We start from the raw sequence: 27,594 nt of genomic DNA on the forward strand, positions 1-27,594 counted from the left end.
GAACTCTCTCCCCTGTCAAATTTATCTCAGGTGTCAGAAAAATCTATCAGAAGGGATACATGCTAACAGAGGAACAAAGCACCAGAGAGAAATGACACTTAGAACTTTGGCAAACATTACAAATATATGTGCCTCGTTCAGATTTTTTGACTTGTGCCCCGTACACACAAGCAAAATTTCCATCTGAAAAATCTTGGATGGTTTTTCCGACGGAATTCCGCTCAAGCTCGGCTTGCATACACACGGTCACACAAAAGTTCATTGAACTTCAGCCATCAAGAGTGCATTGACGTGCAACACTACGACGATAAGAGAAAATGAGGTTCAATGCTTCGAGCATGCGTAGGAATTTTGCGTGTCGGAATTGCTACAGACTGTCAGGGCTGGTTTAGCCCTTCCTTCTCTGGGATGGCTGCTCAGCTGTCGGCTAATTGCCAGCTCTCATCTCTCCACCGTTACCAGCTGTTCATGATCATGCTAGTCTGACCTGCCTACATAAAGCTGTCTAGCTCACTTCACCTCTGCCTTCGCCTTGGTCACATCACAAGAAACCATCTCCTGCGGTTCTGTTTAAAGACTGGCTTGCCAAAATACCTTCTGGCTCCTTATCCTGCTTGCTGTTGCTCTACATGGATCCCTGACTTCTGGCCTGGCTGATTACCCGATCTGGTTATTGAACTCTGTCCTGGCTGACTACACGATCCGGTTACTGGACTCTGGCTATGCTTTGACTACATTTTGACCATTTACCTTTTTATTTTTATTTAATAAACAAGTGTCATTTAATTGTACTTCTGTCTCTGTCTGATTCATGGGTTTCTGACACAGACGATAGGAACTTTTTCCGTCAGAAAAATAGTGAACCTGCTCTCAATCTTTTGCTGGCAGAAATTCTGCCAACAAAAGTCCGATGGAGCATACACAAGGTCGGAATTTCTGACCAAAAGCTCACATCAGACTTTTACTGGCAGAATTTCCAATCGTGTGTACGGGGCATGAGGTTTACAACCAATTTAAATATCTGTCAGCTCTGAGTTTTTTTGGGATAGTATTGACATAGCCCCAAATCATCCACAATGGCTCAAACTTGATATGGTCCAGAAATACTTAGACAAAATAAAGGTGAATAAAGCACCTAGACCAGATGTCTTACACCCACAGAACCTCAAAGAGTTGAGCTCTGTTATTTCTAAGCCATGGCTTCTAATTTTAGAAATTTTATAATGACTGGCGTAGTACAATGCAATGGCATACAGCTAATGTGGTGTCTATATTTAAAAAGGGATCAAAGTCTTTACCAAGTTACCTACAGACTGGTTAGTTTAACTTCCTCACAAAGATCCAGTACACCAATAGATTGTAGGGGAGTAGAGAAGCAAGCCAGTTGCTGGTAATCAGGCCCTGCAACATATGTTTGGTGGCTCTGGGAGGGCTTAAGAGGTAAAGTAATATCCATGGTAAACAGCATCTTTGGCAATTCTTTTGATGATAACAGCATCCCTGTTCTCCATCTCCAGTCCTGAAGTATACATTATATCAACAAGGGTGATTTCACTTTCTTGTTTACACAAGATGTCAACTCAGCTTGGCAAGTGTGGTATTTGTTGACTTGCACATGGTGAAGTGGAGCACACATCGTTTAGTTTTGTGAAGCACGTGGGGTGTATGGAACAATGAATACATGTTCTGATTTGGGACTCGCTTGGACATTTGTTATATGCATATATGAAGGCAAGAGGGCCTTCTCTAATTTTTCACTTAACAGCTTCATTTATATTTTACCAAACAATTGGGTATTTGTGTTTTTGTGCATTCAAATTCATTAACCACTTCTTGAGTGCCCACCGTCATTATACATATAGGAGTATCGTTGTTATGGCACCAGCTAGCTGCCATAGCCCCCAGTATCCTCTTCTTCAGTGAGCGTTCCAGGTTTCAGATAAAAAGTGGTCTCTGTGGCAGATTTGCCTCAAGATCACTTTTGGTCGGCAGCGGGAGAGGTGCGCCCCCCCCCCCCCTCCGGTGCCCTTCGCTGCTTATTGGAGCTAAGTTGGGCTAACTTTACTGTTGTCTTATTTTTTCCCAAAAAGCAGAAAATATTGCAACGACCACCATTTTATTCTCTAGGGTGTTAGAAAAAAAATAGGTATAATGTTTGGGGGTTCCAAGTAATTTTCTAGCAAAAAAAATGTTTTTAACTTGTAAGCAACAAATCTCAGAAAAAGGCTCGGCCCTTAAGTGGTTAAAGTATTTTTTCCTCCAAAAAAATTCCTTTGAAAAACTGCTGCTCAAATATCTGTGCAATAAAAAACGACAATAAACATTTCTCCCAGGCCTTTTCTTTCAGAAAATATATAATGTTTCAGGGTTCTAAGTAATTCTATAGTAAGAAATTGTCACACAAATCAGATTTTTTTTAAAGGCGGTAAGCTTAGACAATGAGGAGACCATGTATTGCCTCCTCACCATCTGCTTTAATCCTCTAAACCCCATAATCATTTAGTTGAATGAGTTGCGGCCTTAACATATTCACACTCCTCCACTGTTTTTACAGGTAAAGGGGAAGTGGTTGGGGGAGGAAAAACTTGACACAACTGCACTGTTTTACTGCCCCCCCCCCCCCCCCAACTGTTTGTGTGAATGAGGCCTTAGAGTAGAGCGTCTGTATTGTTTGGACTGCATAGCCCAAACTAAAAAGTAGTCTAGCATTTTCTTTTGTCATCTTAATTTTTTCCCTGTGCAACCTCAATGTACTGTGGCTGGAATTAAGAGGCTCTGCATAACAGTAAATATTTTTAACCATAAAATGTTTTAACCCATCATAAAGTCGGAGTTGCATAATATATATATACACGGGTGTGCCTATGTTGTGGGTATCATTTGAAAATGAGTCATAGGTTGGTTGGTCACAATGCTCTATAGTGAAGTTCACAGAGTGAATCATTTGTTGGTGTTATACACTGTTAACAAGAATGTAAAAAAAAAAACGAAAAAAAAAAAAAACACAAGCTATGCTAAGGTAACAAAGCATATGTATAGGCATATTAGTCCTGCTCTGTCATTGTGAATTTTATTGAGCTGGTTTACTATAGGTGCTCAGCCTCACAAGTCAACCATCTCCACAATATAAGTTACTTTTAATCACATAACAAAATGCCCACCAATATTGTAGCGAGGCATCAATGTCAAGATAGATTGTGCTATTACTGTATTTGTTTCTTCAAACAAGTCATACAAGTGTGAGTTAAAGCGGTAGTAAACTGCAAAAGAAACCAAACAAGTTGGGCCCCTGCAAGATAATATCATATCATGTTAGCAAGCTCTGGCCTTTTGAATGGCCGAGCTGCGATGACATCACTGCATGCTGTCCATTGAGAGCTCAATGCACGTGTGCCGGTGGCATCACCAGCTGCTACTAAAGTAAATATCTCCTAAATGGTGCCCGTTTAGGAAATATTTGCTGTATCTACAGGTACACCTCATTATAGGCTCACCTGTAGCTATAAATAAAAAAGCAGACTTTACTACCGCTTCAACATGTCCTATATGACCTATTCTGGACTACTGTGTGTCAAAAATGTTGTTGCTTTTGCTATCATACTGAAAAAAAAAAACCTTTATATAACCAGACTGTATAATCATAAAATCAACATCACATACTATACCAGTGTAACATGAAATAATGACATCAGAAAGTATGTGACCCTGGACCAAAGAAACCAAAAACGGTAACAAGAAACAACCATAACTTGAAAATTTTCCTCAGACTAGCTGACCACCCATCTCATACAAATGATTTGCCAGCACACATACCAGCCAGACTGCAAAACAACCAAATTGTCCGTGTCCAACATGGGGTTAAAAACAGAGTTTTGTTTGCACACATTTGCAAATATGTGCATAAGCAGCAGTGCCCACACTAAGGGACCTCTGTAAATACACTGCAATCCTAACGCTTATGCCGCGTACACGCGATCGGAATTCTCATCGGAAAAAGCTATGATGGTTTTCCCGACGGAATTCAGCTCAAGCTGTCTTGCCTACACATGGTCACATCAAATTCCAATCATTTATAACGCAGTGACGTACAACACGACTAGAAAAAGGAAGTTCAATAGCCAGTAGCCAATAGCTTCTGTCTCGTAGTTGAATCTGAGCATGTGTGATTTTTGGCGTGTCGGAATTGCAATCGGAATTACCGATAGAATGTTTTTCCGTTGGGAAAATTGAGAACATGCCATCAATTTTTGGCTGGCGGAAAGTCAGACAGCTAAATTCCGATGGAGCATACACACGGTCGCATTTTATGATGAAAAGCGCTCATCTGTCTTTTTCTGGCCGAAATTCCGATCGTGTGTACGTGGCATTAATTTCCCAAGTTTACATAGTAGGAGCACCTCCAAGAATAGATTAAGGGCAGGTATGCCTGGAATGAGCCCACCCCACCTTGGAGGCACAGGTATGCACATGATGCCCAGCAATAGCACAGTGGCAGTGAAGACATACAGTGCGTCCCTGCACCCAATTTAAACTGTACAAAAAATGTTGCAATCGCCCCAACCTCTAACTGGCCTTTGTATAGTTGGTTGATAACCGTACAAAGGCAAGTTATAGGTTGGGGTGGTTTCCACTTTTTTATACAATTGGTTGAATTGGGTTAAGGGACACACTGTAAGCCTTCACTACCACTGCTTTTGCTGGGCGTCCCATACATCCCTGTGCCTCCAAGGAGGGGTGGGCTCTCTCCAGGCATAGCTGCCCTTTATCTATTCTTGGAGGTGCTCCTACTATGTAAACGTAGGAAATTTAGAGTTAGGACTGCAGTGTATTTACAGGAGGTCCCTTAGTGTGGGCACTGCTGATTACGCATATATTTGCAAATGTGTGCAAACAAAACTCTGTGCCTTTGAGGGATGGGCTCCCTTCAGGTATACCTGTCCTTTATCTATTCTTATATGTGCTCCTACTATGGAGACTCTGGAAATTTAGAGCTAGGACCGCAGTATATAAAGAGGTCCTTTGGCGTGGGCACTGCAGCTTACGCATATATTTGCTAATGTGTGGGGGGGGGGGAACACCCGTTTTTTTTTTTTTAACGAAAACTGTTAGACAGGGTCAATTTGATTATTTTGCAGGCTGACAGGTAATTGTGCTGAATGAATGAATGAATGAAATACTTATATAGCGCACAATGCGAACTGAATCGCCTCTAGGTGCTGGCAAATCTTTTGTTTGTGATGAGCAATGCCCTTTCATGTGCCCCTTGCTGCAAAGGCCAGTTACAGCACAGGGTGGGGTGGTTGCCCCTTTTTGTATAGCTGACCACCTAAGGTGTCAGCTGCCATGCCTGTTTCAAAGATCACTTCAGAAAAAGAAATCAATAAAACAGCTGGGATTTGGAAAATTTTGTGGTAACAGATCAATGTTAAATCTCGTTTTCTTACCAAACCTATATCACTTTTACAATTTAATTGAATGTTAAAGTTTCTTTTTACCTGCACATGGCCTTGTGGTTGCATGAAGCCCCCCATTACACCAAATGCACACAACAAGTCTTCAGTGTCTGCAGTGGTGGCTAGTGCTGGTATAATTGTATGAAAGGGACGTTTTCCAGGTGAAAGGCAATTTGGATGTCCAGGAGAAAGTGAGAAATTTTTCCCACGGTTCTAAAATATAAAGTTAAAAACATTTTAGAATTAGGCTTTGTTATTTTTTCTAACCATCTTTTCTTTTAATGGCATTCTAATGTTCTGTAGCTCTTAGGTTTTACATACAAGCATTTCATTATCCATAATCCCATTCTTGGCTAATCGAGAGTGAGCACCCTGCCAATGAATGACTCCAGTATCATGCAGAAATGAAGTGCCCATTTATATAAGTCCAGTCTGCTGAGGCCTATATTGAAGATTTTTAGAAATACATCCAACTTTCATTTGGCTTTAAGGTATACATTTGGCAACTTGCCCCAAAAAAAAAGTTGAAATACATATACAAGAAATGTTTTATCTTGCAAATGATATGCAAATTTGTCTTATTGTTAGTTTACCCGAAAATAAGACCTAGCGTGATTGTCGTGGTGGCTGCAATATAAGCCCTACCCCCCAAAAAAGCCCTAGTTAAAGTCCTTGTAGGTCTTATTTTTGGGAAACGGGGTAGGGCTAATTTGGGGGGTAGGGCTTATATTGCAGCCATCGCCAACAATCACACTAGGTCTTATTTTCGGGGAAACAGAATAGGATACTGTACCATTTAGAACAGTCAAGTCAGCTTTTTCACTTTTAGGTTCCCATTTTTATTTTTTTTATTTTTTTTAAACAGAACAATCATCAGTTGAGGATTTTACATAATGAATGTCTTTAATTTAATGCAGTTCTAATACAAGTCATTTACTGTACTTCTGAGTTAGATTTTTGTTTGAGAAATTCAGAATTGTAAACAACCAGCATCTTACAATATAAGAGCAAAGGATAAACTAGAAAACATGTAAAAATCCACGTTAAGAGCAGCCTTAAAGAAACCTTGTCAATTTGTTTATTTAGGAGGACTGACAATGTCTGTGCAAATGCCCTCCCAACTGATACTCTGCTTGCCAGGTTCCACATGGGTACATCCGCCATCACAGTTGGCGACGATGACCGTTTTTAGCTATGAGAGGCATGCAACCCTCTTTGATGTGACAGTGTTGAGGTCTAGCACCATATCACTTTCACTTTAAAGTGGTTGTATAGTCAAAATTTGAACTTATACCTACAGGTAAGCCTATAATAAGGATTACCTATAGGTAAAAAAAAAAAAAAAAATCTCCTAAACCTGTATGGTTTAGGAGATATTCCCCTTGTAATGAGCCGCTCACTGCAGTGGCGCACACGCACAGGGGATTCTTGGCTGAAAGCCCGACAGACGCCAGACCTTGCCGAAAAGAAATCTCATGCGTGGGAGTGGCAACATTGCGGCTCCGGCCACTCACAGCACTGGAGCAGCGATACCCGGAAGACATGCCAAGGCAACATGTCATCTCCCTCGGCATGGATCAGATGAGATGTCAGGCCCTCGTTCTAAGGGAAGTATTTCATAATGAGCTAGTATGTGGTGCATACTAGCTCATTATGCCTTTTGCCTTACAGGGGTATACAAAAAAAAAAAAAAAAAAAAAGTCAGCGGGTATACAGCTTTAATGTGAAAGGGGATAGTAACCTATCCCAACCCCCCTTCCATCTGCTGCAGAGTCCCCCAGCCCCCTCCAGAAACCCCATCATCCACCGTGGGGATACAGGTCCAGCTTTTTTTAAGTCAATTTACACAATTTTCTCCCTGCAGATCCCTTTGTTCTGAAAATGTATTCTAGTCTAAAGGAAAATGGTGAACAGTGAAAGTATGTCTAAACAGAATAAGGTAGGAGCATTGAATCTAGTTCCTCAAAATCTATAGAAGTTTTTTTTTTTCTAGATAGGGCATAAGTTTCATATTAATGTACCCAGAATAAAATTTTTGTAAAAATCCAAATTTCATCATCAGCCTCTGAAAGTTATGTTCCTTTGCATACTAATTTGTAATTTTAATAACTGATCCTTTCATACTTGAAAATTGGAAAATCACTGCAGTATTGTTCAAACATTGTATAACAACATAGAAGTAAAAAAGTGCTTATCTAATTTTTGAAAGGTTTGGTAATTCAGCAAGAAACAGCTAAATCATATGCCGCCACTCCTTGGTTTCTATGTTATCATGTGTATTTAGCTATGCATCATAGGTCAGTATACTCTTAGGACAGCAAAGGAAAACTAGAGGTCAGCACATGAAATATGGGACAATGTAAATACCAGGCATTAGTGTAACAATGGAAAGTGTACAGCTGCCCATACCTGCCTGTTAGAAGGCAATTAAAGTGGTTGTAAACCCTCAGAGATACAACAATCTTAGCAGATACTACATAACACAAGCAGCTAATCGCTGCCTGTGAAAGTGCACTTGTATAGTTTCAATATAAATCGTCTGCATCTGTGATGACGTCATGCGCGATTGCACAATATGCACTTTCATTAACATGCATATTGTGCCGTTTGTTTATTTCCTACATGTCTGGAATTTACTGTGAGCGAGATCCCCCTCTGAACGGCACAGAGGAGAAGTCTCGCGATGCAGAAATGATTCTGGTCTTCCTGATACTCCCCCTTGTGACCAAATAAGATGTCACACGGGAGTGAATCAGAGGACACTATGGCACATGCACGAGATTTCGGCAGGGATACGAACGAAGTAAAAAAAAAAGGGTACTTCTAACGCCTGTTTAGGAGTAATTTATATATCTCTTGCTTGACAATGTAAAAAAAACGAATTAGAAAAATAGGAATTTCTTGGCGGGGTTTACTTCCTCCTTAAGCCTAAAGATCTTTTTCATAGACCTACAGTGCCTTGAAAATGTATTCATACCCCTTGACATTTTTCCACATTTTGTCATGTTACAACCAAAATGTATTTTATTGGGATTTTATGTGAAAGACCAACACAAAGTGCACATAATTGTGTAATGATAAATAGTTTAACGTTTTTTTACAAATTAAATATCTGAAAAGTGTGGCGGGCATTTGTATTCAGCCCCCTTTACTCTTATACCCCTAACTAAAATCTAGTGGAAGCAGTTGCCTTCAGAAGTCACCCAATTAGTAAATAGTCCACCTGTGTGTCATTTATTCTCAATATAAATAAAGCTATTCTGTGAAGCCCTCAGAGGTTTGTTAGAGAACCTTAAACAGCATCTTGAAGGCCAAGGAACACAACAGACAGGTCAGGGATTAAGTTCTGGAGAAGTTTAAAGCAGGGCTAGGTTATAAAAAAAAAATAAAAAATATCCCAAGCTTTGAACATCTTGAAGCACTGTTCATTCCATCATCCGAAAATGGAAATAGTATGGCACAACTGCAAACTTTCCAAGACATGGCCGTCCACCTAAACTGACAGGCCGAGCAAGGAGAGCATTCATCAGAGAAGCAGCCATGAGGCCCATGGTAACTCCATGAGTTGCAGAGATCCACAGCTCTGGTGGGAGAATCTGTCCACAGGACAACTATTAGTCGTGCACACCACAAATCTGGCCTTTATGGAAGAGTAGCAAAAAGGAAGCCATTATTGAAAGAAAGGCAGAAGAAGTCCCGTTTGCAGTTTGCAAGAAGCCATGTGGGGGACACAGCAAACCTGTGGAAGAAGGTGCTCTGGTCAGATAATACCAAAATGTAACCTTTTGGCTTAAAAGCAAATCGCTATATGTGGCGGAAAACTTACACTGCACATCACCCTGAGTAAACCATCCCCATCATGAAACATGGTGGTGGCAGTATCAAGTTGTGGGGATGCTTTTCTTCAGCAGGGACAGGAAAGCTGGTCAGAGTTGATGGGAAGATGGATGGAGCCAAATACAGGGCAATCTTAGAAGAAAACATGTTAGAGTCTGCAAAAGACTTGAGTGGAGGTTCACCTTCCACCAGGACAACAACCTTAAACATACAGCCAGTGCCACAATGGAATGGTTTAGCGCAAAGCATTTTCATGCGTTAGAATGGCCCAGTCACAGTCCAGACCTAAATCCAATTGAGAATCTGCAAGACTTGAAAATTGCTGTTTACAGACGCTCTTCATCCAATCTGACAGAACAGTCCAAGTGACAAAATAGAATGCAAAACAATGTAATGCTTGATTCAAGTGCTTGTATGTAGATAATCCAAGAATATCCTTCATCATGCAATGTCACCAACATTGAGATATGGATGTACCCTTACCACAATAGGTGGACCCTCTATTATGGAAGGTCAAACGCACAATGAGAATTATCAGCGGTGGCGTGTCCTGGGACCCTGTAGTGCAGATGATGCCGTCTCTCCAGCCATCCATCCCGCACTCATCCAGGCACCCAGCAATACCCCAAAAATAACCAAAGGGATCCAAATGACGTAAAAACCCTTAGGGTATTTATTAGAGAAACAAAAGCACCCAACCAGAGGGTGGTAGATGGTACAATAAAAACCAATAAAAACTGCAGCATATGGATAAGACTTGCGTTAACTGCTCAGTGTATCCTCGCCTGACCGGTTTCATCACAATTGGACTTCTTCCGGGACATGGCCTGGAAGAAGTCCAATTGTGATGACACCAGTCAGGTAAGGCTACACTAAGCAGTCACCGCAAGCCTATCTATATGCTGCAGTTTTTTTATTGATTTTTTATTGTACCATCTACCACCCACCGGTTGGGTGCTTTTTTCTTCCAATAAATACCTTAAGGGTTTTTAAACTATTTGGAGCCCTCTGCTTATCTTTTGGGCATTGCTGGGTGCCTTATTGAGTCACATTGAGTGCGGGATGGATGGCTGGGGAGATAGGCATCTGCACTACAGGGTCCTGGGACACGCCACAGCTGATAATTCCCATTGTGCTTTTAACTTTCCATAATAGAGGATCCACCTATTGTGGTAAGGGTACATCCATGTCTCAATGTTTGTGACGTCACATGGTGGAGGATGTTCTTGGATTATCTACAAACACTTGAATCAAACATTACATTGTTTTTCATTCTATTTTGTCACTTGAACTGTTCGGTACAGTTTGGACTTTGTTATTTAGAGATTTTCAGCACAACTTTGTTCATTAGGTGTTTATTGCATCATATCTCCCATTTTATTGTTGCTGCTTCTGTCAGTTTTTCACACTTTTTCAAGGCACTGTACATATAGGCAAGTGCAGTGCAGCCTCCCTGCAAGGGTGGCACTGTCTAAGTCCCCCCAAGGCTTCAGGGTTTAGGTCTCTTCAGGGAAGCAGCTGTCCAATTGGACACTGCTGCCCTAACTGCACTGTCCCCTTTGGGCTAGGTACAGTCACAGTAGCATAGGGTCTGGTTCCTGAGGGACAGAGCAGGGACTGCCGCCATTTTCCATCAGTAGTCTTCTTGTGTTAGGCCTGGTCCCCAGGCTGCCTTCCCTGCCGAATGCCGTCTTTTGCATGTATTGTACTAAGTTTGAGCGTTTAAATTATTATTTTTTCCTTTTTATGCATTCTACGGTCTGTCTGGTTCATTGTAAGTGTTTCAGTCCTCTGTGCCGGTGTCTGCAGTGTTTGCTGTTCTATCTCCACATTACTATGTTAATACACTTTGTTGCATCAACCATTCTTTTGTATGTGTTTTCTTTTCCTGCGGGTAGTGAGCCTGAGCCACACCTGCATAAACATACATTCTTGTGTATCTCTGTTCCTTTCTCTAGGGAAAAAAAAAATGGCTGGCCAAAGTTATCCAAAGTGATGGGTCACCCTGATGGGGGGGGGGGGGGGGGGGAGGGGGCAACTAACTGATGGCAAATATAGGCCAACATCTTGATTAAGGCAGATGATGATCCCAACTTTGGTATCACAAGATGAAATTCAGAAACTCCCAATTACCTGCAAGGGGATATAATTATACAAACATCTCGCATAGTGGCAAGTTATCACACAGGGAGACTAGCTCATGGGTGGTCAACCTGTGGCCTTGCAGCTGTTGCAGAACTACAAGTCCCATCATGCTTCTGCCCTAAAGGGTCATGCACGGTTAGCCTTGCAATGCATTACGGGACTTGCAGTTCGGAAACAGGTAGAGGGCCACAGGTTGAGCACTCATGCTCTACCTGCTATGTAGAAGTGGGATGGAACGGAAGCACTCCATTTACACAACTGCCGGCTCAAGGCAGTTTTTAGTGATTGTTTGAGTCATGTAAGAATAGAAAGATATCTCCCTCTACTATTCTATGGTTAATACCTGTCCATCTATGACCAAATATAGATATAACAATCATCAGCCAGAATGCAAGACCATCACATATCTATGGGTATTTTATGCATAGCCATACACATCTCAGTCTTTCAGTGAAAAAGACCAAGCATTGCTTGCAAATTGTTGCTATGATCAGGAAGGTTTGGGTTAAATTTCACTAAAGGTTAAAGCGCAACTCCCTTTGTTGGGAAAAAAACATTTCCCTCTGGGTAATCTATATACATTACAAGGATTTTAACCAAATTAGTTGCAGATTCCTACCTTTTGTTATTCTGAAGAAATCCCAGTTTGTTCTGTGCTGAATGAGTCTAATGAGAGTGGTTTCATAATTAGCAACCAACTGCTGAAATCTGAGGGGATGCCAGAAATCTGACTTGTATCTTAGTGCAAACCATTGTGAAAATCAGCTAGCCAATCGCACAAGCAGGAAAGGACATATCTGGGGGGACGTTCTTTACACTTTCTGTACAGAACACCTCCAGGTAGCCATATTGTATGATTGTATTGAAAATTACAGAGCTGCAGATTGAAAAGGAAAGGTAATTTTTTAGTAACATTCAATCAAAATATGACTTGTGTTACAATTGTATGCGCTAGATTATTTTTTCTTTATTTGCAATTTTTTTCCCCCCACGAAAGTGGAGTTATCCCTTAGGCTTTACTAAAAAGTTATAATGGAGATTTACTGCTTGAACTAGTCAAATTAACATTTTGAAAAATCTTTTTGAATGTGGTCACCAATCATTCCTTTTCTTTGGCGCGAAGAGAAAGACTCACTGCATGCGTAATATATTCACCAGTTGGTTAAACTGTAGGGAACATCTTCCATGACTGAAATCGTATGAATAAGGAGGGGCAAATGTTTTATTTTTAGTAAGACGTCAGTCTGGATGGGGGTATTATACCCATGGGCATGAGATAACAATCTGACCTGGATCACACTCTTGTGTCACACAGTGTACCATGATATCTTCTAGATTCAGATGTAGCAGGATAAATAGGTGTATTCAGGTAATGATGGCACTAGAGACCCGTTCACAGGCATAACGCTGAAGGTTACCTGCTGAAGTCAGTCTGCAGCAGCATATGCTGCTAAGAACAACATTTATGATTTAGGAAGTTTTCTCATCCCTCCTGAAAGAAATAAAGGTTTGCCTCTGTCTAATTATGGGGCAATGTAAATTAACTGCAATAAAAGCCTCATCACCATACTGTTACATACGTGGAAGCTTTCATTGTATTGTATACAGTATCTAAAATGATTTTAGCTTGTAATAAACCTCTTAGCCAGTTGTCACCAAAAGTATCCTATAAAGTCGCCTGTAAAACACAGTATAGTCACAAGACTACAGGCTCAAATCGCCAGTCATGATCTGCTAGGGAAATATCACAATACAAGTATCACTACTCCTATGCTGCACAAACACAAATGTAGGCTTAAACTATTTAAACCCAAGAATAAAAATGTAATATTTCAGCTCACCAGTCCGCATTCATTTTTTTCCCCTTTATTGTACCTAGTGGTCCTGCTAGAAACACACTTCCTGTCTTAGGCTGACAATGATTACTCACTGTAAGGCTACTTTCACACTGAGGCGCTATAGCGCCTGTAAAGCGCATTTCCTGTCACTCCAGTGTGAAAGCCCGGCTTTCACACTGAAGAAGTGCGTCTCAGTGTGAAAGTGCCCTAATATATCTACGTGGCATCAAGTTTGTTATTCTGGGACAGGAAGTATCTCCAGAACAGAGAACAGGTCTTCTGAAGTCCACAGAAAGAGCTGAGAAAAATGCTAACGATAATAGTGTAGCACAGGAAGTGATCAGCAAACAAAATCTCTGGTATGATCAACAGATTTTTGCACTTATTGAACAGACATAATTATTTTAATGGTACATTTAATAAGAGGAGTTAATTGACTACACTTTATTCAATCCTCTCTTAAATGTTTTGATTAATTATACATGATTAAAGATATTAATGCTATTACTTCCTGTATTTAAATTTTTTTCTTACATGGTGGTAGGCAGCTAAAGCAGAGCAGTGAGTTTTTGTTCATTCATCACCAGAACATTTGGCAGCAGTATCTGAATGATCATAATGTTCATCCGGGAATCCAGGGATTCCGATATTAAAAAGGCAGAGCCCTGATGCCTTTGCAGCACTGTCCCTGTAGGGCTTGCTGTGTGTTGACTTCTTAGGCCTCCCTCTGATTACCTGCAGTCAGTTGCTGGGGGTTTTCACTTATCCTCCCTTACTTGTTACTCAAACAATCCAGGGTATTTGTGGTTTTGATATATATTATTTTTCAAAATTGTTTATTTGGAAACACTCCAATAAACAAACAGAAAGTTCCCTTACATACAATCATATTGTACAACACGTTTCTTCAGAGTCATTGCACTATAACTTGCATCTTAGATAATGATTTGCCTAATACAGGCAAGAGGCATTCTGTCATGTCTCATTTATTGGTGTGAAGGAGATGGGCGAGGCACCACCCTTGGCACCCCACTGGGATCTAAATGTGTCCAAGTCGAGGACCCTACCTCCCCCACCATAGCTGTGTATGTTTAACCACTAGAGATCCGCGCTATAGCCAAATGACGGCTACAGCGTGGCCCTCTTTTGCCGGGACGACGTCTATTGACGTCGTCCCGTGCACGAGCGGCCTGCACGCCCCCTGAGGGGCATGAGCGGCCTGCACGCCCCCTGAGGGGCATGAGCGGCCTGCACGCCCCCTGAGGGGCATGAGCGGCCTGCACGCCCCCTGAGGGGCATGAGCGGCCTGCACGCCCCCCTCTATGAGACTCGCCTGATCACGGATCGAAGCAAGGGGTCAATCCCGACCCCTTACCACATGATCAGCTGTCAGCCAATGACAGCTGATCATGTGATACAACGGAGCCGGTAATCGGCTATTTTTCCTCCTCGCGCTGACAGCACGAGGAGAAAAAAAAAAGCCGATCACCGGCGGCCGTGATCGGGACATCAGTCCTGATCACGGCCAGCTTACCAGTGCCCACCTGCCCCCTGCCAGTGCCACCTCAGTAATTAAAAAGTGCCCCCCATCAGTGCCACCCATCAGTGCCCACAGTGCCACACATCAGTGCCCACAGTGCCACACATCAGTGCATACAGTGCCACACATCAGTGCCCACAATCTCCCTCAACAGCGGTGCTGCACCCTAGTGCCACATATCCGTGCCCATCAGTGTCATCTACCAGTGCCCATCAGTGCCCAGCAGTGCCCAGCAGAGCCACCTATCAGTGCCCATCAGTCCCATTTATCAGTGGTACCTATCAGTGCCCCTTAGTGCCACCCATCCGTGCCATCTTATCTGTGCCCATCTTTGCCCATCAGTGCCGCCTTATCTGTGCCCATCAGTACCGCCTTATCTGTGCCGCCTTAACTATGCCTATCAGTGCAGCCTATCAGTGCACTTCAATGAAGGAGAAAAATGACCTGTTTGCAAAATTTTATAACAAACTATTAAACATGTTTGGTTTTTTTTGCATTTTTTTTGTTTGTTTAGCAAAAAATAAAACTCCCAGCTGTAATTAAATACCACCAACTAGGTTAAAGGGATTGGGAGGAGGGTGGGATGGTAAAATGGAAGTGTGAGATAATGTGTGCACTCTGATATACACGGTTTTGGATTTATGTTAGGGGATGTGGTAGGGGGAGGGGATGGGAAAGGAAATTATAAGTATCCTTATGGTTTATATATATATATATATATATATATATATATATATATATATATATATATATATATATATATATTTTTTTTTTTTTTTTTTTGATTGCATGGATATGACACAAATGACACAAAATGTGGATTGATTTAATAGGACTCCCTTAGGGGGGAGAGGTGGGATGGGGAAGTAGAGTGAATAAAGAGGGGGGGTGAAGGTTTACTCGGTTTTGGAGGGGGAAGGGGAGGGGAGGGGGAGATTGTGTTTTGTTTTTTGTTTTTTTGTGTCCCCCGCACATCTTCCCCTTCTGCCCTCCCTTTCCTGTTGATAGCGGGGGGGGGGGGGGTTGAGGGGAGAGTAATTTATTTAAGGAAAAGAAGAGAGGGGTAGCAGTAGAAATGATGAGGGGGAGGAGGGGGAGAAGGGAGAGAAGATGGGAAAGAGAAAGAGAAAGGGAAAAGAAATAAAGGTGAAGAATAGAGATAATATGTGAAAAGTAAAGGATTAAGTAAAGATAATGATAAACATCATGTCTATGTTAACAAGAAAAAGATGAATGTGGTAGAAAAATAATTATTGTTAGTGTGGAGAACGCTGGTTGTGGGCGCGGTTCACTTGCTCCTCTTTTGCTCACTAACACCCCCATATTAAACGCCTCTCCTCCAGGTGGAGGAAAAGTCGGAGGCGTTGGGTTTTATTTATTTATTTATTTTTTCTTGGGGGACAGCTCCGGATATAGTATCTGTCTCTCATTTATCTGAAAGAAGGGGTTGTTTTGGGGCGTGGATTGGGTTTTATTTTTATATATTTATTTATTTTTCGTCTCCTCTCTTTCCCCCCCCCCCCCCCCCGAACTGACAATAAAAATGACTAAAATAAGTTTTACATCATACAATGTTAAGGGACTAAACACCCCAGAGAAACGTACACGATTAATAATGGAGTTGAAAAGATTTAAATCTCAAATAGTTTTCTTACAGGAAACTCATTTTAAAAAGGATAGGATCCCTTGGAGTAAAGGTCACTATTTCCCCTGGGTATATCATAGCACCTCACAGAACTCGAAATCCTGTGGGGTATCTATTTTAATAGCAAGACAGACACCATGGAAGGAACAAGGGGTATACATGGATGAGGAAGGTCGCCTCCTGATAGTAAAAGGTACATTGGGCTGCCAAAAAGTGACATTGGTAAATATATATCTGCCAAATGAAAACCAAGTAACCTCTCTAGAAATCTATTTACAGATTATTCAACAACATAAAGAGGGAATACTAGTGTTAGGAGGCGACCTAAATATGGCTTTGGATCCAATAAAAGACACATCAAAAGGCTCGTCTCATCTATCTTATGTCAAATTAAGGAAAGTAAACAGAATGATGCAAGAATTGCAGCTGATCGACAGCTGGAGGGCTGTTCACACACAGAGCAGAGATTATACTTTCTCGGCAAAATATAAATCTTACTCTAGAATTGACTATATTTTAATCTCCCAGAATGTGATTACATCCCTAGTGGAAGCCTCAATTGGCCTATTTACACTATCAGATCACGCCCCGACGAGTTGTGTGATTGAATTAGGGGAAGCTGAACCAAGGGAATGGCAATGGAAGTTAAATGAAACATTACTAAAGGATAATGAATATAAGGTAAAATTAGAACAAGAACTGGATGTTTTTTTTGCAACAAATAAAGTAGGAGAAACAACACCTTTTTGTATATGGGAAGCACATAAATGTGTCATGAGAGGAATATTTATATCCATGGGAGCACATAGAAAACGCAGAATGAATGAAACGATTGATAACTTGCTTAAAGAGATTAGGGAACTAGAAACAGTACATAAAAAATCACAAGCACAATCAGTAGAACAGAAATTAGATGGTCTGCGTGAAAAATTAAATCTCCAATTAATAGAGAAAGCGAAAGCAAAGCTAACTCGAGGGAAACGGAGATTCTATGAATTTGGGAATAAACCAGGGAGACTGTTGGCAAACGCCCTCAGAGAAAGCACAACTAGGAATTCAATTACACAAATTAAGACACAGAGAGATGAAATGGTTAATACATCGGAGAAAATCGCTCAGGTATTCAAAGAATACTATGAGAAGCTATATCAGTTGGAAAAGAAGTTTACGTTGGCAGAGGAGTTAAAAAAAGGAGAGATCGCTAGAGAATATATTGAAAGGACAGAAATGCCAAAAATAACAGAGGAAATTGCCAGAGAAATAGATGTACCAATCACTCTAGAGGAAGTTGCAAAAGCATTAAAAATATTGAAATTAGGTAAATCACCAGGTCCAGATGGATTTACTTTGTCATATTATAGAATGTTCGCGGAGAAACTGGCTCCGAGATTCGTGGAAGCCTATAATTCAATACGGGAAGGGAAGCAAATTCCAACAGAAACGTTACTGGCGCATATAACAGTAATACCGAAAGAAGGAAAGGATCCCTCTCAGTGTCCCAGCTACCGACCTATTTCGTTGTTGAATGTGGACCTTAAATTGTTCACAAAAATATTAGCCATGAGATTGATAAATTTGATACCGGAACTAATACACCCAGATCAAGTGGGATTCGTCCCAGGGAGAGAAGGAAGAGAAAATACGCAACGAGTGGTGAACACAATTTACCTGGTACAAAAATTGCATAAGTCAATGGTGATAGTATCTGCGGATGCAGAAAAAGCGTTTGATCGGGTGGATTGGATATTCTTAAAAGCAGTACTACAACATATAGGCCTGGGGGAGGGGATGCTGAGATGGATCCTAAACTTATATTCAAAACCAAGTGCTAGGGTGAAAGTGAATGACAGATTATCAGAGCCATTCTCCATTTTAAATGGAACACGCCAGGGATGTCCCCTCTCACCCCTGATATTCATTTTGACAATAGAACCTTTTTTAAGGAAAATACAGTGGTGTGAAAAAGTGTTTGCCCCCTTCCTCATTTCCTGTTCCTTTGCATGTTTGTCACACTTAAGTGTTTCGGAACATCAAACCAATTTAAACAATAGTCAAGGACAACACAAGTAAACACAAAATGCAATTTGTAAATGAAGGTGTTTATTATTAAAGGTGAAAAAAAATCCAAACCATCATGGCCCTGTGTGAAAAAGTGATTGCCCCCCTTGTTAAAACATACTATAACTGTGGTTGTCCACACCTGAGTTCAATTTCTCTAGCCACACCCAGGCCTGATTATTGCCACACCTGTTCACAATCAAGGCATCACTTAAATAGGAGCTGCTTGACACAGTAAGGTCCACCAGAAGATCCTTAAAAGCTACACATCATGCCGAGACCCAAAGAAATTCAGGAACAATTGAGAAAGAAAGTAATTGAGATCTATCAGTCTGGAAAGGGTTATAAAGCCATTTCCAAAGCTTTGGGAATCCAGCGAACCACAGTGAGAGCCATTATCCACAAATGGCGAAGACATGGAACAGTGGTGAACCTTCCCAGGAGTGGCCGGCCGCCCAAAACTACCCCAAGAGCGCAGCGACGACTCATCCAAGAGGTCACAAAAGACCCCACAACAACGTCAAAGGAACTGCAGGCCTCACTTGCCTCAGTTAAGGTCAGCGTTCATGCCTCCACCATCAGGAAAAGACTGGGCAAAAATGGCCTGCATGGCAGAGTTCCAAGGAGAAAACCACTGCTGAGCAAAAAGAACACCAAAGCTCGTCTCAATTTCTCCACAACACATCTTGATGATCCCCAAGACTTTTGGGACAACATTCTGTGGACCGATGAGACAAAAGTGGAACACTTTGGAAGGTGTGTGTCCAAGTATATCTGGCGTAGAAGGAACACTGCATTTCATAAAAAGAACATTATACCAACAGTAAAATATGGTGGTGGTAGTGTGATGGTCTGGGGCTGTTTTGCTGCTTCAGGACCTGGAAGACTTGCCGTGATAAAAGGAACTATGAATTCTGCTGTCTACCAAGAGATCCTGAAGGAGAATGTCCGACCATCTGTTCGTGTACTCAAGCTGAAACGAACTTGGGTTCTGCAGCAGGACAATGATCCTAAACACACCAGCAAGTCCACCACCGAATGGCTGAAGAAAAACAAAATGAAGACTTTGGAGTGGCCTAGCCAAAGTCCTGACCTGAATCCTATTGAGATGTTGTGGTATGACCTTAAAAAGGCCGTTCATGCTCGAAAACCCTGTATGTAACTGAATTAGGACAATTCTGCAAAGATGAGTGGGCCAAAATTCCTCCAGGACGCTGTAAAAGCCTCATTGCAAGTTATCGCAAACGCTTGGTTGCAGTTGTTGCTGCTAAGGGTGGCCCAACCAGTTATTAGGTTTAGGGGGCAATCACTTTTTCACACAGGGCCATGATGGTTTGGATTTTTTTTCACCTTTAATAATAAACACCTTCATTTACAAATTGCATTTTGTGTTTACTTGTGTTGTCCTTGACTATTGTTTAAATTGGTTTGATGTTCCGAAACACTTAAGTGTGACAAACATGCAAAGGAACAGGAAATGAGGAAGGGGGCAAACACTTTTTCACACCACTGTACGTGCCAATGTGGATATCAGGGGGGTAAAAATAAAAAATGAAGATCAGAAGTTGGCAGCTTATGCAGATGATTTGATCTTTTTTGTAACGTCCCCAATTACATCTCTCCCATCTTTACTAATGGAGCTACGAGAATATGGGAAAATATCCAACTTTAGAATAAACTATGGAAAATCGGAGGCAATGGGAGTAGAGATGGATTCGCCTCAGTTGCAAGCAGTGTCCACGCAATTTGATTTTAGATGGACGAATTCATATATAAGTTACTTAGGAACAAAAATGTCAAAAAATCTAAATGAACTGTTCGAACTTAACTATATCCCACTGGTAAGACAGATCAAAAGTGATCTTCAAAAATGGGACAAAGAGATTTTTACATGGTTCGGGAGAACCAATATTATTAAGATGAATGTGATGCCCAGACTGTTATACATAATTCAAACTATACCAATTAAGATCCCTTCAAGTCTGTTTAAGGATCTTAGATCAAGATTTATGAAGTTCATCTGGGCTGGGAAACCAGCAAGAGTACGTCGAGATATTTTAGTACTCCCCAAAGGAAAAGGAGGGATAGGACTTCCAGATCCAATAAAATACCAGGAGGCTTCACACTTAACTAGAGTAGTGGAATGGTGTAGGCTTAAAAACGAAAAACCGTGGATACAGACAGAACAAGCAGCGACAGATATCCCATTGGAAGGATTAGTGTGGATTCCAGATACAGAAATACCAATGGGATTGAGAAAACATCCAATACTAGGGGAGACATTACGAATAACTAAAAGAGTATTCAGGAAAACATCTATTTCAAGAATTCCCAGTCCGCTCCTTCCTATCCTTGGTACCCCAGCATTTCTACCGGGAATGACAGATCCAAAGTTTAAAACAATACAAGATAGAGGTATGAGTAGAATTTGTCATTTCTCGGTAGGCAATCGGTTAATGACTAAAAAAGATATTGAAAAAGGAATGACATTAGGACTAGACCCTTTCAGAATGAGGCAATTAGAAGCCTTTATTAGATCTAAATCAAAGGTATACGTAGAAATAAGGGCATTGACTGAGTTTGAAGAGATCTGTTTGAAAGGAGAGGAACTGAGACATCTGATGTCTTATTTTTATAGTATGTTAATAGAACAGGAGACTTCACAAGATTTTCCCTTTTTACAGGCTTGGGAAAGAGATTTAGGGACTACGTTTTCCCCAGAACAAAAGGATAAGATGCTGTTGTTTAATCAAAAGGCCTCGATGGCAAGCAGATATCAAGAAGGGGGATACAAGATCCTTACTAGGTGGTATAGAACACCAAAAGTGTTACATCAAATTTACCCCCAGATATCAGAGACATGTTGGAGATGTCATGGAGCAGAAGGAACATTATTACATATATTTTGGGAATGTCCAAAAATTAGAGTGTTCTGGGAGATGGTAGCCGATACTATTGTAAGGATTACAGGAATTGACCTGGGAGATAAACCGGCAACTTTTCTGCTGCTGGACATCCCAATGGCAATAGAAAGATTCAAAAATTCTTTGCTGAGACATTTATTGATAGCAGCAAGGGCATGTATCCCGGTTCTGTGGAAAAAAAGCAACCCTCCAGCTAGAGCACAGTGGTTTCAGAGAATTGCAGAAATCCAACAAATGGAAAATTTAACAATGACAATGAGAGATCAAGATGAGAAATATCAGAAGATCTGGGCTCCATATCTAAATTATAGAGAAAGTATGATGTGAAACATTTTGAAATATGATAGAGCAGGCGGGTGGTGGTGGGGGGGGGGGGGGGGAGTGAGGGGGGGGATTATAGTGAAAATTCAAACATTTTTTTTTTTTTTTTGTATATTTATTTATTTATTTTTCTGGGAGGGAAGGGTGAGGGAGGGGGGAGGATGACGTGGAATTGAGGTATGGATTGAAATATTATAAGACTGTTATAGCTGTTAAAGAAGTTGTAGATGTATAACGAAATGTAATGTGAAATCTATGGAAAGAAAAGATGAAAAAATAAAGAATTTATTAAAAAAAAATACCACCAAAAGAAAGCTCTATTTGTGGGAAAAAAATGATAATTTCATTTGGGTACAGTGTTGTATGCCCGCGCAATTGTCATTCAAAGTGCATCAGCGCTGAAAGCTGAAAATTGGTCTGGGCAGGAGGGGGGTTTAAGTGCCCAGTAAGCAAGTGGTTAAAATAAATATAATATATAGATACACACACACACAGAAAAAAAAAAAAAAAAAGAAAAGAAAATGCACATTTGGCACCTGGGGGGGGGGGGGGGGGTGCCTGTTTTGACAGGTACTGGTCCCCACTTCCGGGAGACCTTGCCGTGGCAAGATCACCAGGAAGTTTGCCCCCCCCCCGTCTCCTCTCACAAGGCTTCACTGCCAGTTTCCCTTAGAAGGAATGGCATCAACAGAGAGCGGATTGAAAAAATCACCTGGGGTTTGGACATTGCTGGATCCCTGGACAGGTAAGTGTCCCAGTATTAAAAATATTAATTAAAATAAAATAAATAAATAAAATAAAATAAATAAAATAAAATAAAAATATTAATTAAAAGTTAACAGCTACAGTATTTGAAGCTGCTGATTTAATTTTTGGAGGGGGTTACTGGAACTCTGCTTTATGCTCCGAATTCCAGCAAGCACAGAAAACAAAACAAAGCTCAGGCTGCTGCAAAATACAGCCTTGTTCACATGGGGCATACATAACTGTACATCCATGCAGGGGCGTATTTACTGACACTAAGATGCAAGGGTGTGCCATGCATCAATGTGCAGGCAGTCTTTTTGATGCCAATTGGGATGTAGCAGCTGCACGGGTACAGACGCTGCTCCCATTGTGACATCCGTGTGGGTGTACAGCCCTGAATGCATCCAGGACCCCCATGGTTATATACCGTATATACTCGAGTATAAGCCGAGATTTTCAGCCTCTTTTTTTAGGCTGAAAGTGCCCCCCTCGGCTTATACTCGAGTCACCGCCGTCTGCCTACACGATCAGCGTGTCGTGCAGACAGACAGCGGCCATTCCACTATTCAAAAGCCGCGCCTCCCTGTCTGTGATAGGCGGAACACTCAATTTCCCAGCAGTCAGTGTTCCGCCTATCACGGACATCCGCTCATTTTCATACTATGGACGAGGATGAGAGGCTGTCCGTGATAGGCGGAACACTGACTGCTGGGAAATTGAGTGTTCCGCCTATCACAGACGGAGGCGCGGCTTTTGAACAGTGGAATGGCCGCCGTCTGTCAGACCAGGAGGAGAAGTGCGGCATGGCACGGCTCGGCATGGCACGGCTCGGCACGGCTCGGCTCGGCACACAGAGGCTGCAGAAGGCAAAGAGACAGGTAGGCTGCGATGGACACAGGGATGGACGGGACACAGGGATGGACGGGACACAGGGATGGACGGGACACAGGGATGGACGCATGTCTCACCCTCGGCTTATACACGAGTCAATAAGTTTTCCCAGTTTTTTGTGGTAAATTAGGGGCCTCGGCTTATATTCGGATCGACCTATACTCGAGTATATACGGTAGTCATGTAAAGGAAGCCTAAATGTAGGTAGGAACACAGCCTAAGCCAGGGTTTACGAGAAGTAAATCAAGCCCAATATGTCAAAATGTAGTATATTGACAATGATGCTCACCTGCAGAGTAAACCCACAGCCTTCTGGAACAAGTCCTGTACCGAAATCCTGGTAATTGCTGTTAATAAACGAGCATGCATTGCCATGCGCATCCACTACTGTAAAGTATACTGTGTCACTTCCTGTATTAAACGGGTTCCCGCGGTTATTTGTTTCTGATGCCCTGAATGAAAGAAAGTACAATGTGAGACGGCATAAAATATAATTGTAAATGCATGGAAATTCTCTCCCTCTCTCCCCATATCTCTCTCTCCCCCCACCTCTCCCCATCTCTCTATCCCCCCCCCCATCTCTCCCCATCTCTCTCCCCCTCCCCATCTCTCTCCCCCCCCCCCCCCCACCTCTCCATTGCTCTCTCTCCCCATATCTCACAGTTTGGATGGATGCGTTTAACTTTTTCAGAGTTTTATTAAACAGACATGATCACCATGTCCATTTGTAAAGGCAACCCCTAGTCTGAACCTATGGTTCTCACTTGGTCAGCACTCCTGTCTGTTGCAGCTCTTGACCCTTTCAGTAAAATTACAATTGTGTATGGATACATCTCAATATACAGAACCTTGCCTCAATAAATAAATGCAATAAAGAAGAAGTGTTAATGTGAAAAAGTGACAATAGAACTATGGAAACTGCCATGGTTGCTTTGTTTTTAAGCTGGCCATAGAAGGATCAAAAATTGCTCGATTCAGCAGGGACTAATGAGTGACTCCTCCTAAACAGAACTGATGGTAAAGTTTAATTCGATCAGTGTATTCTGACAGCGGAATAGTCTGGCTGTCAGAATAAAATAGCGTTCTGGGCTTTTTTCCCCCAATCATTCCACTGAACAAAAACCGATTAATCTGTGGCCAGCATTGAAGTGGAAGCCTCCAGTACTGCCATCCTCATCTTGGTCAGGTATAGACATACGAGACAAGGGTTTTGACATCCCAGACTTTACTGGCTTCATGTTTGTTTCAGATCTGACTTACTAGGAAGTGAATCCAGGACAAGGATGACAGCCTCAAGCATACAGTTCTGTGATAAAGGGTTTGCCCCCTTCCAGAGAGGCACGGAGCAATGCCGAAGGTATTCGGCGGAGGGCCGGCATGACAGGGGTTAACGGGGGCGGAGCCAGGCTAGGGGTGTATTCCGGGGGACTGTACAGATCAGAGTATGGGCGGGCTCCATACTCTGAGGCAGGAAGAGGAAGGGGAGGGGCCAATCTGCACGAGGAGCTGTGAGGGTAAGGAGCTTCCCACCCACCCTACGATTGGGAGAGATGGTGGTGACGGTGGGGAGAGGGGGTCGGAATACTGGTTGGTGGTTGTTTGGCAGGGTGCAAGGTACTTGTGAAGGTCATATGGGCACCTAAAGGGCATGGTTTAGGGACCCGTCTGAGGGCGGCTCCCAGTTGGTATATGGGTACCTGCTAGTTGTCTCTGAGTCGGAGGCTTTAGCGACTTGAGGTCTGAGAAGTGGCTAGCAGGTACAGTCATGTGTTATGCCTATTGAACCTTGTGCCCCATGGTGGTGAAAAAACGCAAAAGAGATATATAGATAAAAAGGTTATTACGTTATTTATGTTAATTATAAAAGTTATATTTTGGTTAATAAAAATAAGATTGGCTGTTGTGGCCAATTCAATCCACCCCGTGTTGTGTGATCATTGAAGGGTGGGATGGGCTATTGGTAACGGGTGCAGCCATAGTTAATACCATAGTCATGATTTTTTTTATTTTTTAGCATATTTCTCACACTTAAATGATTTATATCAAACATATTGCAATATTACACAAGGCTAACCAGAATAAATACAAAATTCAGTTTAAAATTCTGATATTAAAGGGGAAAAGGCTGCGCAAACCTTCCTGGCCCTATGTAAAAAAAAGTAATCCCTCCCTCCTCCTTGCCAATTCATGAATGAACTGCAATTAAAAATGTTTTTTGGAAAGCAGAGTTAAATTTCACTAAGCCACACCCAGGCCTGATTACTGCTAGACCTGTTGAATTAAGAAATCACTCAAATAGAAGCTGAAGCATACTAAAAGATATTTTAACATCCCTGGCGGTATGATCATTTCGGATTTTAGGTGCTATAAAGCCCCATACACACGGTCGGACTTGTACAAACTTTTCCGTGGACTTTTGTACAAAGTGTGTTGTCCACAAGTTTGTATTGCATACACACGGTCGGACTTTTTGACAACAAACATGAACGTAATGACGTCACAACGTACTGACGCCGCTTCAAAAGAGGACGTTCAATGACTCCTGCGCCACCTTTGGTCAACTTCTGTATTGTAGTCTGATCGTTTGCATAGGCTCTGAGCATGCGTGTTTGTACCTTGTACAAAAGTCCGATGCCTTTGCATACACACGGTCGGACTTTGCTCCTTCGGACTTCTGTTGTCAAAAAGTTTGTCCGTTCGCAGAGCCAACAAAAGTCCGATGAAAACAGAAAAAGTTTGTCCGATGGAGCGTACACACAGTCGGATGTTGCTCCAAAACAGCTAATTTGCATGTTTGTTGTCAAAAAGTCCGACCGTGTGTACGGGCCTAAAGGGGTACAGTTATTTTGCATGAAAATTTGGTGTTTTATATTGTAGTCCTGTAATTCTTAGGAATAACTCACTTAAATCTGTCCAAACCAGAGTCTAGCAGACATCCCGGTTATGATAAAGTTAAAGTTAAAAAGCTATTTAAGGCTTTGGGACTTGAGGAAACTATGGTGAGAGCCATTATTCACAAATGGAAAAAACCTGGAACAGTGGTGAACCTTCCCAGAAGTGGCCGGCCTACAAAAATGTCTCCAAGAGCACAACGATGACTCATCCAGAACAACCTCTAAAGAACTGCAGGCCTCACTTGCCTCGGTTAAGGTCAATGTTCATGAGTCAACAATAAGAAAGAGACTGGGCAAAAATAGCTTCCACTGGAAGCTGTACCAACATGCTGACAAATACCAGGGCCACTAGACACGTGCGCTCATGCACATCCCAGTCCCATCTTGCCTTCATCGCCCTCCTCCTAGTCTCAGGTGACATTTCTTCTAATCCGCCATTTTCCAACTGCAAGCCACATATCCAATACCCCCCCCCCCCCCCCCGGCAACCACTGCAATCCACTCAGTTTAATTTCTATCCCCCTGCTTCCTCAAAGCAGCCCACCAATCTCATGTGTCCGCACCATCCGTAACAAGCTAACATCTGTACATGTCCTCTTCATCTCTCATGGCTTTAACATACTTGCCATACCAGAAACCTGGCTTCAAAATTTTGACTCTGCTTCACCTGCTGCCCTCTCCCATGGTGGTCTCCATTGACTCACTCCTCCAGACCAGACATACAGAAAGGAGGTGGAGTTGGCTCCCTTCTATCCCCACAAAGCACCTTTCAAGTCCTTCCTGTCCCATCCTCTCTATCCCTCTCTTCTTTCGAGAGGCACTGTATTCGTCTGTTTTCTCCCATGTCTGAGGATTGCAGCAATTTATCGGCCTCCTGAACTGGTATCTCGCTTTGATTACTTTGCTGCCTGGCTACCCTACGTTCTCTCCTCTGAAATACCCACTATCATTCTTGGTGACTTCAAAATTCCTGTCAATGTTAACAGCCCAACTACACCTAAACTTCGACTTAACCTCATCTTTTGACCTAACCCAATGGATACATACTTTTACTCACTCCAAATGTTAATACACTTGACCTTATATTCTCCCATCTCTGCAACCCTGGCAACCTCACCAACATCCCCCTTCCTCTCTGATCACAACCTCATTACTTTCACTGTATCCTTGCCTCCAACTACCCATCCCTCCAAGTAGCAAACAATTTTAGAAACCTTCGCCGCTTTAACCCTTCTCTTCTCTATTCTGCTACTGACCACCTATATGACAATCTCTCCCCTATCCTGTCCTTGTCACCTCTG

At 42.0% G+C, this 27,594-nt stretch overlaps 1 protein-coding gene across 2 annotated transcripts in view; it reads right to left on the bottom strand.

The window, feature by feature from the left end:
* LOC143988589 (glutathione hydrolase-like YwrD proenzyme) overlaps window positions 1–27,594 on the bottom strand; it is a 143,032-nt gene that overhangs the window by 2,222 nt on the left and 113,216 nt on the right. The window contains exons 9-10 of one of the 2 annotated variants that reach the window (XM_077488268.1): window positions 23,689–23,851; window positions 5,496–5,666 (exon numbers count right to left, since the gene is read on the bottom strand). In XM_077488268.1, the coding sequence (XP_077344394.1) occupies window positions 5,496–5,666; window positions 23,689–23,851 (334 nt within the window). The remainder of the gene's footprint in view (window positions 1–5,495; window positions 5,667–23,688; window positions 23,852–27,594) is intronic. The other variant, XM_077488269.1, reaches the window with a different exon arrangement.

The sequence above is a fragment of the Lithobates pipiens genome, unplaced genomic scaffold (genome assembly GCF_037356315.1).
Source record: "Lithobates pipiens isolate NorthernLeopardFrog02 unplaced genomic scaffold, aLitPip1_a1.2 Scaffold_18, whole genome shotgun sequence".
NCBI classification, from domain to species: Eukaryota; Metazoa; Chordata; class Amphibia; order Anura; family Ranidae; genus Lithobates; species Lithobates pipiens.